Source organism: Budorcas taxicolor, chromosome 13, assembly GCF_023091745.1.
Source record: "Budorcas taxicolor isolate Tak-1 chromosome 13, Takin1.1, whole genome shotgun sequence".
NCBI classification, from domain to species: domain Eukaryota; kingdom Metazoa; phylum Chordata; class Mammalia; order Artiodactyla; family Bovidae; genus Budorcas; species Budorcas taxicolor.
The window spans coordinates 37,500,357-37,517,805 of NC_068922.1; the positions used below are offsets into that span (position 1 = coordinate 37,500,357).

At 48.3% G+C, this 17,449-nt stretch overlaps 1 protein-coding gene across 1 annotated transcript in view; it reads left to right on the forward strand.

Moving 5' to 3' along the window:
• The window catches only part of LOC128058509 (neuroendocrine convertase 2), a 234,350-nt gene extending 217,126 nt beyond the window's left edge, over positions 1-17,224 (forward strand). Inside the window, exons 9-12 of the mRNA XM_052650991.1 lie at positions 1,542-1,757; positions 4,004-4,104; positions 12,884-13,111; positions 16,738-17,224. Coding sequence (XP_052506951.1) covers positions 1,542-1,757; positions 4,004-4,104; positions 12,884-13,111; positions 16,738-17,224 — 1,032 coding nt within the window. The remainder of the gene's footprint in view (positions 1-1,541; positions 1,758-4,003; positions 4,105-12,883; positions 13,112-16,737) is intronic.
• The last annotated feature ends 225 nt before the right edge of the window (positions 17,225-17,449 follow it).

Consider the following 17,449-nt stretch of genomic DNA (forward strand, 5'->3'; position numbering starts at 1 on the left):
TCTAATATAAAGGGGTCATGAACACAGAGAAACCTGACAGGTTAGAGTCACAACCAGTCTCCCCACATCAAGGTGAGAATGCTTTTAGCATTGGTTTCCTTTTAGCAAAGGCTGCCTGTCTCACTAGCAGCCCACCTGTGGGCTGGTTCAGGGGAAGGTTCCCCAGTGGGTAGCCTCACTCACTGATGCTGATTCATGTCTGTTTCACTTTCCAAGGGCGGCATCCTTGACACTGAGCCCAAATCTGAGTCTGCTTGAGAGGGTTGCACCCTCTCGCACCCTCTCAGTTGTAAGGATGCTACGGTTCCTTCTGTGTCTTGGTTTCTGCAGGCAGTTGCCTGTTTGGATGGAGTTTTCCAGGACAGATTTACCAAGACACTGAGGACACTTCTCAGCTAGTGGCTAAATCGATCTTTGTTGATGTATCAACTCAGCCAGTCACAGGCTAATTAACTCCAAGTCCTGTTAGAAGCAATCAGAATGTCACTTAGACCTTGGAGGTAATTCAGACATCTCCTTTCCTCTGGCCTGTGTGCGTGCTCAGTTGCTGAGACTGTCTGACTCTTTGCGACCCTATGGACTGTAGCCCTACAGGCTCCTCTGTCCATGGGATTCTCCAGGCAAGAAGACTGGAGTGGGTTGCCATGCCCTCCTCCAGGGGATCTTCCCAACCCAGAGATCGGTATCATATACATATATATATATATAATCTGTAAGTAAATGTGTATTTTGTACTCACAATATCTATATATATATATGTGCTGCTGCTGCTACTGCTGCTAAGTCGCTTCAGTCGTGTCCGACTCTGTGCAACCCCATAGACGTCAGCCCACCAGGCTCCCCCGTCCATGGGATTCTCCAGGCAAGAACACTGGAGTGGGTTGCCATTTCCTTCTCCAGTGCATGAAAGTGAAAAGTGAAAGTGAAGTCACTTAGTCATGCCCGACTCTTCCGGATCCCATGGACTGCAGCCTACCAGGCTCCTCTGTCCATGGGATTTTCCAGGCAAGAGTACTGGAGTGGGGTGCCATTGCCTTCTCCAATATAAATATGTAAACTTATGCAATATATATATGTAAACTTATGTAAAAATACATACCTATAAAATGGAAGCTCTATATAAATATCTTTTACATCTTACGTAGATAAGTATAAATTTACAGGTACATTTGCATTTTTACTGAAAAATGTCTGAAAGAATATGTAAGAATTACATGCAGAAGGATTTGTTTTCTTCATTTTCCTTTCCATATACTTTGACTTTTTACCATGAGGATTATCAACGTTTAAAAACCAGTCCATTTGTCGGTTTTAAAGAGATTCTTCCAGTCTTTCCCACCTTGTTATTCCCAGATTAAATGTAAATTTAGGTGACTTTATATTGAATCCTTCCTGAAAAGAAAAATTCTCAGGCTGCCTGTCCAGAAGGACAGTGGATTTCAAACCAGATAGAAATCAAGCCAGTCCTTGGGTTCAACTGCTTAAGAGGCCAGGTGGACCCCACTGCAGCCCACGCATCCCTCTCTGTCCCCCACCCCCAGGGCCGCGGGGGCAAAGGCAGCATCTACGTGTGGGCCTCGGGCGACGGCGGCAGCTACGATGACTGCAACTGCGACGGCTACGCCTCGAGCATGTGGACCATCTCCATCAACTCCGCCATCAACGACGGCAGGACCGCGCTCTACGATGAGAGCTGCTCCTCCACGCTGGCCTCCACCTTCAGCAACGGGCGCAAGCGGAACCCCGAGGCCGGCGTGGTGAGTGAGGGCCAGGGGTGCGCGAGGACATTAGTGACGTCACACACAGACACGGTGGCGTCATGGAAGGAGGGCCCTCCTTCAAAGAGTCAGCCCCTGTTCCGAGGGGAGATGCACCCCTCTTCTAGGCTGGTGATGCTTTGTTATCAAGGTCGAGGCCTCACGAAAAACAAGAGCACCGTGACCTCCTTCCCGCTCATGGTCCATAGATTTTCCTGTTCGTTGTTCTGGCTTACAAATGATGATGAACTCTAGTTTACCAAGATGTTGCCCCAGCACGTTGCTTGTAAGGTAACTAATATTAAGAACTGGAGCATCACACCTGCACCCCATCTGAGCCAAGAACACATCCATTTTTTAGTGTAATTTAGAAATGGCATCCAGGGATGGACTTTTCCCGGTCCCTAGACCTCCCCAGAAGTGGGCACATGTGTGTTTTTGCAAAGGAAGAGTAGTGTGTTTAAACCGGGTCCACAGTTGAGAAAACCAAAAGGTTAAGAATCATAGACATTTATTGCACTCTTCTGAGCAACTCTTCCTTCCTGGGCACCTAGGTTTAACAGTGAATTTCCAAGTCCGCTGGGCATACAGCCTTTTCTCAGTCCTCCAAGCTAGGAATTTAGTGGGTGACTCGGTAGTCGGGCTGGGCTACATTCTGCCTGGCCACCACCTCCTCCAGGGTTGGGAAAAAGGCAGGAACAAGAATGCAGTCATCAGTACCAGCCAGCCCTTCAGTCCCAAGGTCCTGCCTGGGCTCCACCCGACCAGCTCTCACCTGATCTGGCAGAAGTCCTTTCCCTGCAAGAGACCCAGACCTTAGCCTAGCTCCCCCATGAACCCCCCTGACTTCTCCCATGAGCCCCGTCAGCTCCCCTTAGTCTTGGGGAGGATGGAAAATGTGTCAGCTCCTCCCAAGTGGAAAGAGGCTTCACTTTCTCATCTTCTGAGCTGTGTGGGCAGAAAGGGACAAGCAAGGGTGGCCCCAATCTTGCTCTGCTTGTAAGCCTTCTCCCAAACACCCCCTCCCCCAGAAGCTCCCCTCCCTGCCCCAAGGGCCTTTCAGGAGTATCACTCTGTCCTCAACCCATGTCTGTGACTCCACTCCAGCTGGGGAGGAGCACTGAATTCTCTTTGAATATAGTCACTTTCCCCAGGAGACGACTTTAAACTGCCCTGATGCTTTGTCCCCAAAATAATAGACCCACTCAAGGAGCCTACAGACAAGCAGGAGAAATGAGTATTCGCATGATTTATAAACAATCTTAATGAAAACCCTGTCTCTCACAAACATCGAAGATGAGGATTTTCTCTGTAAAATCCTTTAAAACTCAGCTGATCAGCCTCCTCACTCGGGGTAATCACTGATGTAGCAGTGGTCTTGCTCACTGTGTTCCAGAATCTCTTGGTGGATTTTAGATGTAGAGAATGTACCGTTTTCTCTTTAATGGCTGTCCCTCTAGGCAAACTTTAGCTGAACTTGTTTCATTTTTCCTCTTTAGGAATGCCACCCTTTTTTCCTGAAGGGAAAATAATTTGTTGATGAAGTGGCCCTGAGCTTTCTGAGCCAATCTCATTTTAACAAACCCCACCATTGGAGAAGGCACTGGCACCCCACTCCAGTACTCTTGCCTGGAAAATCCCATGGACGGAGGAGCCTGGTAGGCTGCAGTCCATGAGGTCGCTAAGAGTCGGACATGATTGAGCGACTTCACTTTCACTTTTCACTTTCATGCCTTGGCGAAGGAAATGGCAACCCACTCCAGTATTTTTGCCTAGAGAATCCCAGGGACAAGCGAGCCTGGTGGGCTGCCGTCTGTGGGGTCACACAGAGTCAGACACAACTGAAGTGACTTAGCAGCAGCAGCAGCACCATTGTATTGAGTATGGTGGTGGTATTGGCTTGTCACTTTTCACCTATAATGTTTCCTTTTAGGGTCCAGAAAATAAATATCTCTTTATTAGAATAGCTGCAGAGTTGCCTCTCTAAACAGTTGACTTGCTTGTATCTTATGGACACTGTAACTATAACTTATTGTGTTTCCCTTTTTGCATAGGCTACTAGGAAGCTCAGATAAAAACGTCTGGCAAAATAAATACATGAGTGCTAAGCTTATTCTTGCCTCCATCTAAATCATCTTCAGAACAAGGGAGACTTTAAGTAAAAGAAACAGAAGATCTGCTCTGTGTTGTTTTGGGTTTAAAGCAGTGGGGCTTCTTCACTCATTCCTCACTCTCTTCCCCTCCAGGCAACCACAGATTTATATGGCAACTGCACCCTGAGGCATTCTGGGACATCTGCGGCTGCTCCCGAAGCAGCTGGAGTGTTCGCACTGGCTTTAGAGGCTAAGTATGTTTCCAGCTCGGGACCAAGGGCCAGCTCTGCAGGGTGAACTAACACAAGTCTGCCAACCCAACACCAAGTGTCCATGGAGGCAAAAGTGGGTGTGAGAGTCAGTAAAAAGTCAGGGCCAATGAACTCTGCTGGGTGTTGCTAATGATACACACACACACACACACACACACACACACACACACACATACATCCCACAAAACTACATCCCTAGAGAGCACAAGAGTCCAACACCCAATCACACATGGGGGCACAGAGATATTTTCTTTCATCTGTGGATTTCATGGCTGTTTCACTCTAATACTCCTCCCAATCAGCTAAATGAAAGATCATTGCCAAGCTGGTTATCTAGCAAGGTTTTCAGAACATGTCATGGAAACAGGATGCTCTCGCTCCAGATTTGTTAACTTAGTGCACACCAGAGACTCGCCTTTGGTATGAGCAATGAACTTGTGGCTTCAGGCAACATCCATGTGGTGTAAGTGCAGATGCCCACTGTGCAAGGAATTATCTGAGAATATAGAACCAGAAACTTGTAAGAAGTTGGATTCTGGCTCCTGGGAAAGGGAAGCTGAGTTCCCATCCCTGTTGGCTGTTGCTAGGCAACCAGAACTTCTAGCATCAATCTTCAGGCAGCCCTGCTTGACTCTCCACAGTTTCAGTGCATTTTTCTGACTTGCAAAGGAGGTAGAGCTGATTCCTAGAATAGGAAAGGACTTCAAAAGATTAACTAGTCCAACCCCCATGCCTTCAAGCAGAAAAAGACATCGTTATCCTCCTTTTACAAACTGGGCCCCAAATTGGGGATGCCTTCTGTCTTTGGGCCAAGCCAAACTTTGATTCTGTTAACAAAACTCAGGTGGAAAATTTTAAAAAGAAGAAACGGACACTCTCTTCCTATTAAGCACCAAGACAAAAAAAAAACTTATATATTATGTGCATTTCCTAAAAATGAAACTCTTCTTCTCAGGACCTGCCGGGTCCTAAAGTCTGAGTTGGTCTCGCTCACTCTGGTTGGGAGCAGACAAGCAGAGGGAGGCTGCTCCTGCCACAGAGTCTCACAGAGGACAGGGAATAAGAAGGAGTTTCTTGTCTCCCCTTAAATCGAAGAGGGTAGAACTCGCCTTAAAGTCTCCCTGGATTCTGACAAGCAAAAAGGCACTTGCCCAGGCATATATGCCAACAGCTTAGCCTACCAGGCTCCTCTGTCCATGGGATTCTCCAGGCAAGAATACTGGAGTGGGTTGCCATGCCCTCCTCCTCCAGGGGATCTTCCCGACCTAGGGATCGAACCCACATCTCTTATGTCTCCTGCATTGGCAGGCGAGTTCTTTACCACTGAGCTACCTAGGAATCCTATATGCCAACCAAGTGACATCCAGATCCATCAACGTGCTTGAGCAGGCTGCTGGACCTTTCAACAGATCTGTGGGCTCTGCAGCAGTTATTCCTCATTCTTCACCACACTGGGCAGCTTTCCTTACAGAAAAGAATGCAGTCGCTGCTTAGGCATACTTCATTTTGGAGCAGTGGTCATCAACTGAGCACTCTCTTGCCATAAACAGGGGGAAAAAATGATACCTGGTAGTAGGTGGTTCAAACCCATCTTGGAAGCCAGTCCTCAGATTTCTTAGAACACCAGCCACCTGGGTTGGAGACCCTGAGAATAGAGTTTGGTGCAATTCATTAAGAATGGGCTCCCAGCAGAGACCATTGGGAAAGAGAGGAAGCAAGTTAGAGATGGGAAAGGATCTAAGCAAGGATGCTATTCCAAAGGTTCTGGCCTCAGCCTGACTCCAGGGGGTAGTTCGGGAATGCAAATCTTGCCTCAGAGTTTATTCCAAATCAAGACAAGGGAGTGGGCTGCATAAGCCCTTCCTGGGGTGGTAAATCCCAAGACTTTTCAGTGGGCAAAAGGACTCCAATATTCATTGGAAGGATGAAGCTGAAGCTCCAATACTTTGGCCACCTGATGCGAAGAGCTGACTCATTGAAAAAGATCCTGATGCTGGAAAAGATTGAGGGCAGGAGGAGAAGGGGTCGACAGAGAATGAGATGGCTGAATGGAATCACGGACTCAGTGGACAAGAGTTTGAGCAAACTCCCAGAGATAGTGAAGGATAGGGAAGCTTGACGTGCTGCAGTCCATGGGGTCGCAAGGAGTCAGAAACCGCTGAGCGATTGAACAACAACAAAGCCAGGAGTTAAAACCTCTGATCAGCATGAAATAGCCCCGGGAGAGAGCCCAGAGGAAGGAGGCCAGAAGGCTCTCTTTGTGAACACTTCCTGCAGCTCACCTCTCTTTGTGTTCAGACGAGGCACCTGGGAGTCCTTGGGAACATATGTGGCAGCAGTCAGGGCTGTTTCCCACTCGGAGGGCCAACGGGAAAGCTTTTCCAAAACAACCTGAAAGCAGAAAACAAATTATCCTGTCTAAAACATCTGCCCATCAGGACCATGAGAGAGGGAGAAGGACCATCTCTGTGGCTCCAGGGGACAAAGGGAACCCAGTCCTCTGTCCTGACCAGTCATCACCTTGTTGTTTAATCTCATAAAATGCTTTTCTGTCAAATGCCAGAAAATACCTTCTTGATTCCCCAGCGATCATTGCTCACATTTCCCAGGGAGTCCAATATTAGAGAAGTTTCACAGGATATCTCTAGTGGGGGTTGGGTGGCGCTAGTGGTAAAGAACCCGCCTGCCAATGCAGGAGATGCAAGAGATGCAGGTTCAGTCCCAGGTCAGGAAGACCCCCTGGAGGAGGGAATGCCAACCCGCTCCAGTGTTCTTGCCTGGAGAATCCCTTGGATAGAGGAATCTGGAGGGCTGCAGTCCACAGGCTTGCAGAGAGTTGGACACAACTGAAATGACTTATTGCTCCTTACAGCATTGGACCTTGCTTCTATCCCCAGTCAAGGAAATAGAGGAAAACAACATAATGGGAAAGACTAGAGATCTCTTCAAGAAAATTAAAGATACCAAGGGAACATTTCATGCAAAGATGGGCTCAATAAAGGACAGAAATGGTATGGACCTAACAGAAGCAAAAGATATTAAGAAGATGTGGCAAGAATACACAGAAGAACTGTACAGAAAAGATCTTCACGACCCAGTTAACCACGATGGTGTGATCACTCATCTAGAACCAGACATCCTGGAATGTGAAGTCAAGTGGGCCTTAGAAAGCATCACTACAAACAAAGCTAGTGGAGGTGATGGAATTCCAGTTGAGCTCTTTCAAATCCTGAAAGATGATGCTGTGAAAGTGCTGCACTCAATATGCCAACAAGTTTGGAAAACTCAGCAGTGGCCACAGGACTGGAAAAGGTCAGTTTTCATTCCAATCCCAAAGAAAGGCAATGCCAAAGAATGCTCAAACTATGACACAATTTCACTCATCTCACATGCTAGTAAAGTAATGCTCAAAGATATTCAAGCCAGGCTTCAGCAATACGTGAACCGTGAACTTCCTGATGTTCAAGCTGGTTTTAGAAAAGGCCAGGAACCAGAGATCAAATTACCAACATCCACTGGGTCAGGGAAAAAGCAAGAGAGTTCCAGAAAAACATCTATTTCTGCTTTATTGACTATGCCAAAGCCTTTGACTGTGTGGATCACAATAAACTGTGGAAAATTCTGAAAGAGATGGGACTATCAGACCACCTGACCTGTCTCTTGAGAAACCTATATGCAGGTCAGGAAGCAACAGTTAGAACTGGACATGGAACAACAGACTGGTTCCAAATAGGAAAAGGAGTACGTCAAGGCTGTATATTGTCACCCTGCTTATTTAACTTAAATGCAGAGTACATCATGAGAAACACTGGACTAGAAGAAACACAAGCTGAAATCAAGATTGCCAGGAGAAATATCAATAACCTCAGATATGCAGATGACACCACCCTTATGGCAGAAAGTGAAGAGGAACACAAAAGTCTCTTGATGAAAGTGAAAGAGGAGAGTGAAAAAGTTGGCTTAAAGCTCAACATTCAGAAAACCAAGATCATGGCATCTTGTCCCATCACTTCATGGCAAATAGATGGGGAAACAGTGGAAACAGTGTCAGACTGTATTTTTTTGGACTCCAAAATCAGTGCAGATGGTGACTGCAGCCATGAAATTAAAAGACGCTTACTACTTGGAAGAAAAGTTAGGACCAACCTAGATAGCATATTCAAAAGCAGAGACATTACTTTGCCGACTAAGGTCCATCTAGTCAAGGCTATGGTTTTTCCTGTGGTCATGTATGGATGTGAGAGTTGGACTGTGAAGAAGGCTGAGCACCGAAGAATTGATGCTTTTGAACTGTGGTGTTGGAGAAGACTCTTGAGAGTCCCTTGGACTGCAAGGAGATCCAACCAGTCCATTCTGAAGGAGATCAGCCCTGGGATTTCTTTGGAAGGAATGATGCTAAAGCTGAAGCTCCAGTACTTTGGACACCTCATGCGAAGAGTTGACTCATTGAAAAAGACTCTGATGCTGGGAGGGATTGGGGGCAGGAGGAGAAGGGGATGACAGAGGATGAGGTGGCTGGATGGCATCACCGACTCGATGGACGTGAGTCTGAGTGAACTCCGGGGGTTGTTGATGGACAGGGAGGCCTGGCATGCTGTGATTCATGGGGTTGCAAAGAGTCGGACACAACTGAGTGACTGAACTGAACTGAACTGAAGTGACATAGCACACACACACACACACACACACACAGCTACCTTCCCATTTGTGGGGTTCTCTCCATGACCCCAGACTTACTTGGGGTTCTGAGGGGATCATAAGGAGGCAAAATTATGGCCCAGGAGAACCATCAATAGTAAAGCAGCCCATGTTCCCGGCTAGAGCAGTGTTTCCGAAAGTGACTTCCAAGGAATGATTTTCTCATGTAAGCCCCATCAAAGTATAATAGACTCAGAGGCAAGTGCACACATGTTAGGGAAAGCTCAAAGACTCCGTATAAAGTTAACACATCCATGTAGTATTGGTGTTAGTCGCTCAGACATGTCTGACTCTCTGAGACCCAATGGACTGTAGGCCACCAGGCTCCTCTGTCCATGGGATTCTCCAGGCTGGAGTGGGTAGCCATTTCCTTCTCCAGGGAATCTTCTCCACCCAGGGATCGAACTCATATCACCTGCATTGCAGGCGGACTCTTTAACATCTGAGCCACCAGGGAGGCCTTACACATCCATGTAACCAGCACCCAAATTAGGAAACAGACAATCACCTAAGTATCAGTCTGGGCAATTTGGTTCAACATTATGTCTGAGAGATTCCTCCATACTGCTGTTAAATATTACTTCCTTCCAGTCCCACACATCTTAATTCCTTCCCTGGGTGATGTTTCTAAAGATCGGCTCAAGCGCCTCTGCCTTCATATCTGTGCCTCAGATAAAGTTCTGATGTTCTAACATGTGGTTCTCTCCTGCCTCAGTCCCTGGCTCTCCCTCCCTGACACTCGGGGCTCCTGACCTCCTGTGCTTCTTAAAGTTTATCACCTGAGTAATGCTTGCCTTCTCCCGCCTCTGGATCCTTCAAGCCTTTGGCAGATGTATGGACAGGTCCACGGAAGCAACAATTCTGGGTCCTGTCTGACGTCATTGTTGTGTTCACGCTGTCCACACGTGCAGCCAAGGCTGTGAACCACCATCTCAGACCCGTGTTCTCAAACCCCGTGTACAGAAGCATCACCCGGGTGCTGTCCTAAGTGTGCATCCTCAGGCCCACAGCCTCCAGGAGGTCCGATGCCAGAGACCTGAGGTTGAGACCAGGAATCCATGTCTGTCACAGGCCCCTACATGGTTCCAAAGCTGGTCCACACTCTGTGAGATGCTCTCCTTGGGATAACTCTGGGACCCCATTGTTGGCTCCCTCGGCATGACAGGGAGGGAGTTCAGCTCCCTCCTTTTTAAATATTGAGCTGTCTGTCTGTCTGCCCCCCAGCCTATAGGCTCTGAGACCTTTCCACAGCCTGCTCAGAACTAGTGCAGAGCCTGGACATGATACACACTCAATAGATGCTCATAGAATCACTTCACTGTGCAGTGCTTTTCCGTAGGTCTGCCTTACTTTTCCAACTCTTACATAAAGTATTTAAAAGCATGACCATTCCTTGCCTATAACACTGAACACAGTGACTTCCATACTGTAGGTATTCTGTACATTTATTTTGTATAAGTTAATAGGTGTCACCTACAACCCTTGAGCTGCTGTAGTAGGATTAAAGCTTGAAGCAGGTTGTGAGATCCCTGTTTTACACAATGGGGCTTCTCTGGTGGCTCAGACAGTCAATAATCTGCCTGCAAAGCAGGAGACACGGGTTCGATCCCTGGGTCAGGAAGATCCCCCTGAAGAAGGGACTACCAGCCCATTCCAGTATTCTTGCCTGGACAATTCCATGGACAGAGGAGCCTGGCAGGCTACAGTCCACAGGGTCCCAAAGAGTTGGACACAACTAAGCTACTAACACACTGTCTCTGTCAGGCCTTCTCAGGTGGTGCCAGTGATAAAGAACCCGCCTGCCAATGCAGGAAACATAAGAGACATGAGTTTGACCCCTGGGTTGGGAAGATCCCCTGGAGAAGGGCATGGCAACCCACTCCAGTATTCTTGCCTGGAGAATCCCATGGAGAGGAGCCTGGGGTCACAAAGAATCAGACACGGCTGAAGTAACTTAGCATATATGCATATCGCCTGTCAGTTCAGAAGTTGCTCAGAATGCAAAAATAGGAGGGACTCAGTGTTACTTTTCAGGCATAAGCAAATGGTTGTTCAACCGGTGTCACAAATTCTGACGCTGGAGTATGGGCCTTACTCTGATTTAGTTTAGACATGAGAACATCCTTGTTCTAACACATTCTCTCTCTCTCTCTCATGTGCCCCATGAGAGTAAATGCACGGAGAAAGGTCTAACGGGGTCCTTCAGGAAGCATAGCACATTACTGTGGCAGAACCCCTTGCCAAGGTGAGAGCTACTCCACCTGCCAGCCAGCCCTCTGATCACCCTGAAGTTAGCAGTTTACCCACACTTTGGGGTTATCAACACTTTCTGGGTTTATCAACACTTTTTGGGTTTATCAACATTTTTGGGTTAAATGAATTCAGAATCCTGTTCCACCAAAGCACTGAGCTTTTAGCCACAATCAACATCAGGAAATTTCACACTATTAACCTAGTCCACATGTCCAGGGGACCATATGTCCAAAAATAAATATGTTCTTAAATTTCTCAAATAAGCATTGACTTTCCTTGAAACTTTCTCCTTAAAACCTGAAAGTCTACATTTCAAGAGTGTATGAATCACTAGTGTCTTCTGGCTCTGACTCAAAGCTCTGAACCAATGAAATCTGCCCGTGATGAGATTTTATCAAATGAGTGATGTTCTTTGAATCATTTGATTCTGAGGAGAACTGTAGTGCAAGGCTTTTCCAACATTGTTGACCGTGACTGTCAGTGAGAAATACGTTTTGCATTCCAACCCAACACATAACACACACACACACACACACTTTCCCCATATTACAGTCACACTGGCATTCTTTTCTGTTCTCTTCCACTCGTGACAGCTTCATTCATAAAGAACCTGATTCTCAACCTCAGCTGTCTCCTGGAATGACCTGAGAAGTAGTAACAATTTCCCAAGCCTGGGTCCCCTGCCCAGAAATTCTGATTTACTTAGTCTAAGATGTGGCCAGAGTGGTTTGGTCTTAAGTGTCCCACAAATGATTTTACTGTGCAACCCAGATACATAGCCCATGCAGTCAGTCTGGCTGATATTTTCAAAAACACAGACGTTGAGTAATAGTAGACACTAATTTCCAAAGACACTTCTGCAAGCCAACTTGTTTTTTGCTGAATGAAGAGTGTGCCAAGGAGGGCCATCCTGGGCCTTGGGGAGACAGATGTTGTGGCTGCTGTCTCTGCTCTTGAAGAACTGACAGCCCCTGTTCCCATATGGAATGCTTGCAAGTAGCCAACACTCGGGTCCAAAAACAAAGCTCAGCTAGCACCCAGAAGCCCCTTGTGTCCCTTCCAAACACCACCGGGCAAGACCCACCGTTAACCTGACTTCCGACAGCACACATTCGTTGTGCCTGGTTTCCTTCTTTAAGTGACTGTGATCATCTCGTGTGTTCTCCGCTGTGTCTGCCTTCTCTGGGCCAACATTCCCTTCCCCCCAGTTATTCTGAGTAGCTGTAGTTCCTTCTCACTGCAGTGCAGTGTTCCATGTCCAATAAGTACATCTCAGTGGGCTTATTCACTTTACTGCGGATAGGCATTCGGGGGCTTCATAGTTCGGGCTTATGGACATTTCCAGTACATATAGTCTGGTGAATATATACACACATTTCTGTTGGCTACATACCTAGAAATGGAATTTCTGTGCTACAGCTTAAGCATGTGGGCAACATTAAAAGATAGAGTCAAACTATTTTCCAAAGTATTTGCAATAATTTACACTCCCTTCTGCAAAATACTCAGTTGTCCCTCATCTTTGTCAGCACTTGGTACTGTCAGCCTTTTTCATTTTAGCCATCCCAGTGTGTGTCAGCTTTTGCACTGGAAATATATTTAAGTAAGAAAGGCAAGACTTTTAATTGATGTACAGCTATAGCTATATTATAAATAATACATGGATACTCCTCCCTTGACTTGGGGGTCCATACATGTTCCAAACTCTTACTGGAGGTCTACGTGCTCTCTTAGTCATTGCGTCTCTTTTTCCTTCCCTTCACCCCTGTCCCATGCCCTTGTCCTTGAATTCCCTGCCTCCGGTCCACAGCCTGGGTCTGACCTGGAGAGACATGCAGCATCTGACTGTGCTCACCTCCAAGCGGAACCAGCTTCACGACGAGGTCCATCAGTGGCGGAGGAATGGGGTCGGCCTGGAGTTTAACCACCTCTTTGGCTATGGGGTCCTAGACGCGGGTGCCATGGTGAAAATGGCCAGAGACTGGAAGACGGTGCCCGAGAGGTTCCACTGCGTGGGCGGCTCCGTGCAGGACCCAGAGTGAGTGGAAAATACCCCGGAGACGCTGCCAGCGCGCTGGCGGCTGTGTCAGATGCCCTCTCTGTGTCCTCCCAAGATGCACTGGGTTTGATTCGGGGACGGCCAGCTTCCAGGCAGAGCTGTAGCTTTGGGCAGTTTCAGAGTATCTAGTCTCCAGAGTCCTAGGGCCTGGAACTTCCATCCCTATTGCCAAGAGGGAGAGATTTACAAAGAGGGACTTTGCTAAGCGGAAGCCCTGCAGCATCTGTGCCTTTGCAGGCTCTGGGCCACAGCAGGTGGGGGCCGTGGGCAGCGTGAGGAGAGCAGGGTGCAGTTGCTGCGTCTTGGCTTACGTTCCCAATTAGCAGAAAGGTGGCACAACCGCAGTGTCGAGGAGAGTGAGCACTGGGGCTCCACTTAGTCGTGGTTTGTGTTGACATCAGACCTTGTTCTCGGCGATGGCCCCGGACAGGAAGACTGGGTTTCTGTTGATCCTCGCACTCTGTGCTTTTGGGGAGAGGGGGGAGGGAGACGGAGAGCGTATGCCAGGATGAATGACCGTCTCCCTCCCAGGTCCAAGTGCACTGAGCGCTCTGTCCTAATTCAGATACTTTCTGGAATTTGGAGCCAGAAGCAACACTGGAAATAGGCCGTCTAATGCCCTCATGTTAGTTAAGGAATCTGAAGCCCTGAAGTGTGACTGTCCCAGAGGCTCACAGCCAGCTGGGGGCTTACCCAGTGTTAGCAGCATTATTGTTATTTGTTTTAATTTGGAAGTCTTTTTATTATGTTTCAGTTGTTCAGGTTAAATTCATCTCACTAAATATACACATGTTCTTGCGTATATGTTTCTTACAGGGCTTTATACGAATTCATCAAGAATTTTACCTTTCCCAAGTGATCTTCTGTTGAGACAGTTTTATTCTCAGCAAAATACACATGTACACATATACTATGACAGCAATTTTAAACTTTAAAATATATAGAAATTTATTAGAAAAAAAAAGGGGGACCTCTCTGGTCATCCATGGTTAGAACTTGGCGCTTCTGCTGCAGGAAACCCAGTTTCAATCCCTGGTTGGGGAACTAAGATCCCACAAGCCACACAGTGTGCCCAAATAATAGAAAAAGAAAGTATATAGGAATGTGTCGGTTTGTGTGGTAAAATACATCTCTCAAGGCCCTACTCCTCAGAGGTTCTGATTTCTGAGATTTTGGATAAGGTCCAGAAGACTGAATTTGGTGGGTGGTCTCAGAAGCATTATTTTAATGAAAGGAAACTTGAGAGCTCTTTTTTATAAAATTTATTTAATTGGAGAATATATCCTGTACAATGTTGTGTAGGTTTCTGCCATACATCAAGGCAAGTCAGTCATGAAAAGTGAGTGTTAGTCGCTCAGTCATGTCAGACTCTTTGAGACCCCATGGACTATAGGCTGCCAGGCTCCTCTGTCCATGGGGATTCTCCAGGCAAGAATACTGGAGTGAGTTGCCATTCCCTTCACCAAGGAATCAAACCCACATTTCCTGCGTTGCAGGCAGGTTCTTTACCATCTGAGCCACCAGGGAAGCCCCAAGTCAGGCATAACTATATATATATATACATATATATATATATATACATATATATATATATGTATATATATATATATACCCTCCCTTGAGAGCACTTTCACCATGAACTCAGTTGGGCTTCCCGAGGACAGGAGCCTAGCCTTTCCTGTTTGCTGGTGTGTCTTCGGGGCCTAGAACAGCGCCTGGAATTTAGCAGTCATGGGATCAATATTTGTGGGATGAATGAATGAATGACTATTCAGCCAGCTTCACCTGGGCACAAGGAAGGCATCTAAACAGTGGTGTTAGGCAATAGGGCTGTCAGACCAGCCAGGGAAATTTGGGGTGGGGGAGATCGGGCCTTGTTGGAAGGGCTCTGGTCTCCTGGGTGCCCTCTGCCCCCTCGCCCACCTGCCCCCCACCTGAACTTGATCTCAGGGGCTGATGAGCAAGGTCTGGGGCAGATGCCATGCTGGAAGAACTCAGAGGCTGGGTAGAGAGGTTCCAAGGGCAGCGCCCAGGCCAGCTGGGCCTCTGGCAGAAGCAGCCCTTATTGCCAGGAATCAAGCTTCTTTGGGGCCAGCCGCAGGGCTCCATGACCCCCCCCACCCCACCCCCACCATCCCCCACCCCACCCCCACCCCTACTCCCGGCAGCAGCCAAGTCTACACTGGGCTGTGCAGAAACGGTCTGGGAGCCACTGAGTGGCAACTGTCGGGTTTATGAGTCTCCTCAGCGCTCATCTTCCCAGAGAAGCAGTCAACTCGAAAAGCAATTTTCTAAAGAGACTTTATCAGGAGAATCCATGAAAAGTGCTTGACTAAAATAAAAGGGAAAAATAAAACTGGCTGTGAGGCATCTGTGCTGGACCATCCAAGTCAGTGAGCAGAGGCAGCCTGGCCCGCCCCCGCAACAGCATGTTCCCCCAGCACCCTGTCCGGCTCAGCCCCCACCCTCCCCTGCCCACTCAGCTCCTTGAGCAGAGTGTTAGTTGCTCAGTGGTGTTGGACTCTTTGCAACCCCATGGACTGTAGCCCACCAGGTTCCTCTGTCCATGGGATTTCTCCAGACAAGAATACTGGAGTGGGTTGCCATTCCCTTTTCCAAAGGATCTTTCCCACCCAGGGATTGAACCCGGGTCTCCTGCATTGCAGGCAGATTCTTTATTATCTGAGCCACCAGGGAAGCCCCTGAAGGTCGTAACAAACTCTGAATTTTAAGTGAGTTTGGAAATCAGCGTTAACCTGAAGAGCAGAAGCCGCTCTATAGAGAGTGGAGGGCATGCTGAACCGCATACCAGTCAGGTGTGGCCATGACCAGCCCCTTCTGAGCCGCAGTCACATTGTTGTGCTAATCATAGCAATCACTTGAGCAATAATTTCTCTTTATCAAAGTACTTAGTGCTGTGAAAGAAAGAGTTCTGAGCTCCTGTCTCACTCTCAGTTGCCCTGGTGGGACTTAGGTTCTGACAGTTGTTTTTGTTTTCTTGGAGAGATGATCTCAGGAGACACAGGTGAGGAGGAGGTGATGTAGACAGGGAGAGAGCGCAACCCAATAGAGAAGACACTGAGGATGTACTAACTGTCACCTCGCTGCCCTGGGCAACTAGGCTCCCCCCCACTGGGGACACTGAGTTGTCCCCACCAGCAGTGAGGAACGCAGGCTATATTGACTCACCGCCTCCTGTCAATCATTCGTTAGGATTTTCCCTTCCAGATCAAATCCCTGACATTTTGCCATCAGGGTCCACAGGGGCCTAGGCTGCAAGAGAACCCAGCAGAGACCTGGGAAAAGTGGGAAGGGGCTCAACTGCATCGGCCACATCCCACATCCAAACAGATCAGAGACTGCAGGTGACTTTAATTAACCCCAGAGTCCCTGCTCTCCCCACTGCTCAGAGAGGCCTTCAAAACCCCTAGGAATCCCCAATCAGTTCAGTGATCAAGACTCCAACTTCCAATGCAGGGGGCGTGGTGGGGGAACTAAGGTCCCACATGCCCCAGGATGCAGCCAAAATTTTTTTAGAAAACAACAAAACACCCTGGAATAGTGTCCCCACCCCTCACTGTGTCCCCTCACCACTCTGCCCTCAGGAAAATTCCAACCACTGGCAAGCTGGTGCTGACGCTCACGACCGATGCATGCGAGGGGAAGGAAAACTTTGTCCGCTACCTGGAGCATGTCCAAGCAGTTGTCACGGTCAACGCAACCAGGAGAGGGGACCTGAACATCAACATGACGTCCCCCATGGGCACCAAGTCCATCCTGCTGAGCCGGCGCCCCCGGGACGACGACGCCAAGGTGGGCTTTGACAAGTGGCCTTTCATGACCACCCACACTTGGGGGGAGGATGCCCGGGGCACCTGGACCCTAGAGCTGGGCTTTGTGGGGAGTGCACCCCAGAAGGGGGTGCTGAAGGAGTGGACGCTGATGCTGCACGGCACGCAGAGTGCCCCCTACATTGACCAGGTGGTGCGGGATTACCAGTCCAAGCTGGCCATGTCCAAGAAGGAGGAGCTGGAGGAAGAGCTGGACGAGGCGGTGCAGAGAAGCCTGAAGAGCATCCTTGGCAAGGACTAGCTCCCGGGCCCCCTCCCCTGTCCCCACCGCCCCCTCCAGGCGCCTAGCAGTCACCCTCTCCCTACACCAGCGATGCCCACGTCTAGATCTGAAGCTTTGCTCACTGTCAGTGATTCTTTTCACTCCCATGGAAGCAACCTTTTCTATTCTGTGCCCTAAATACAGTGCTCCCACCCACACCTCTGTCCTGTTTGTGACTCCAAGGTCTTCATTTCTATCCTTCAG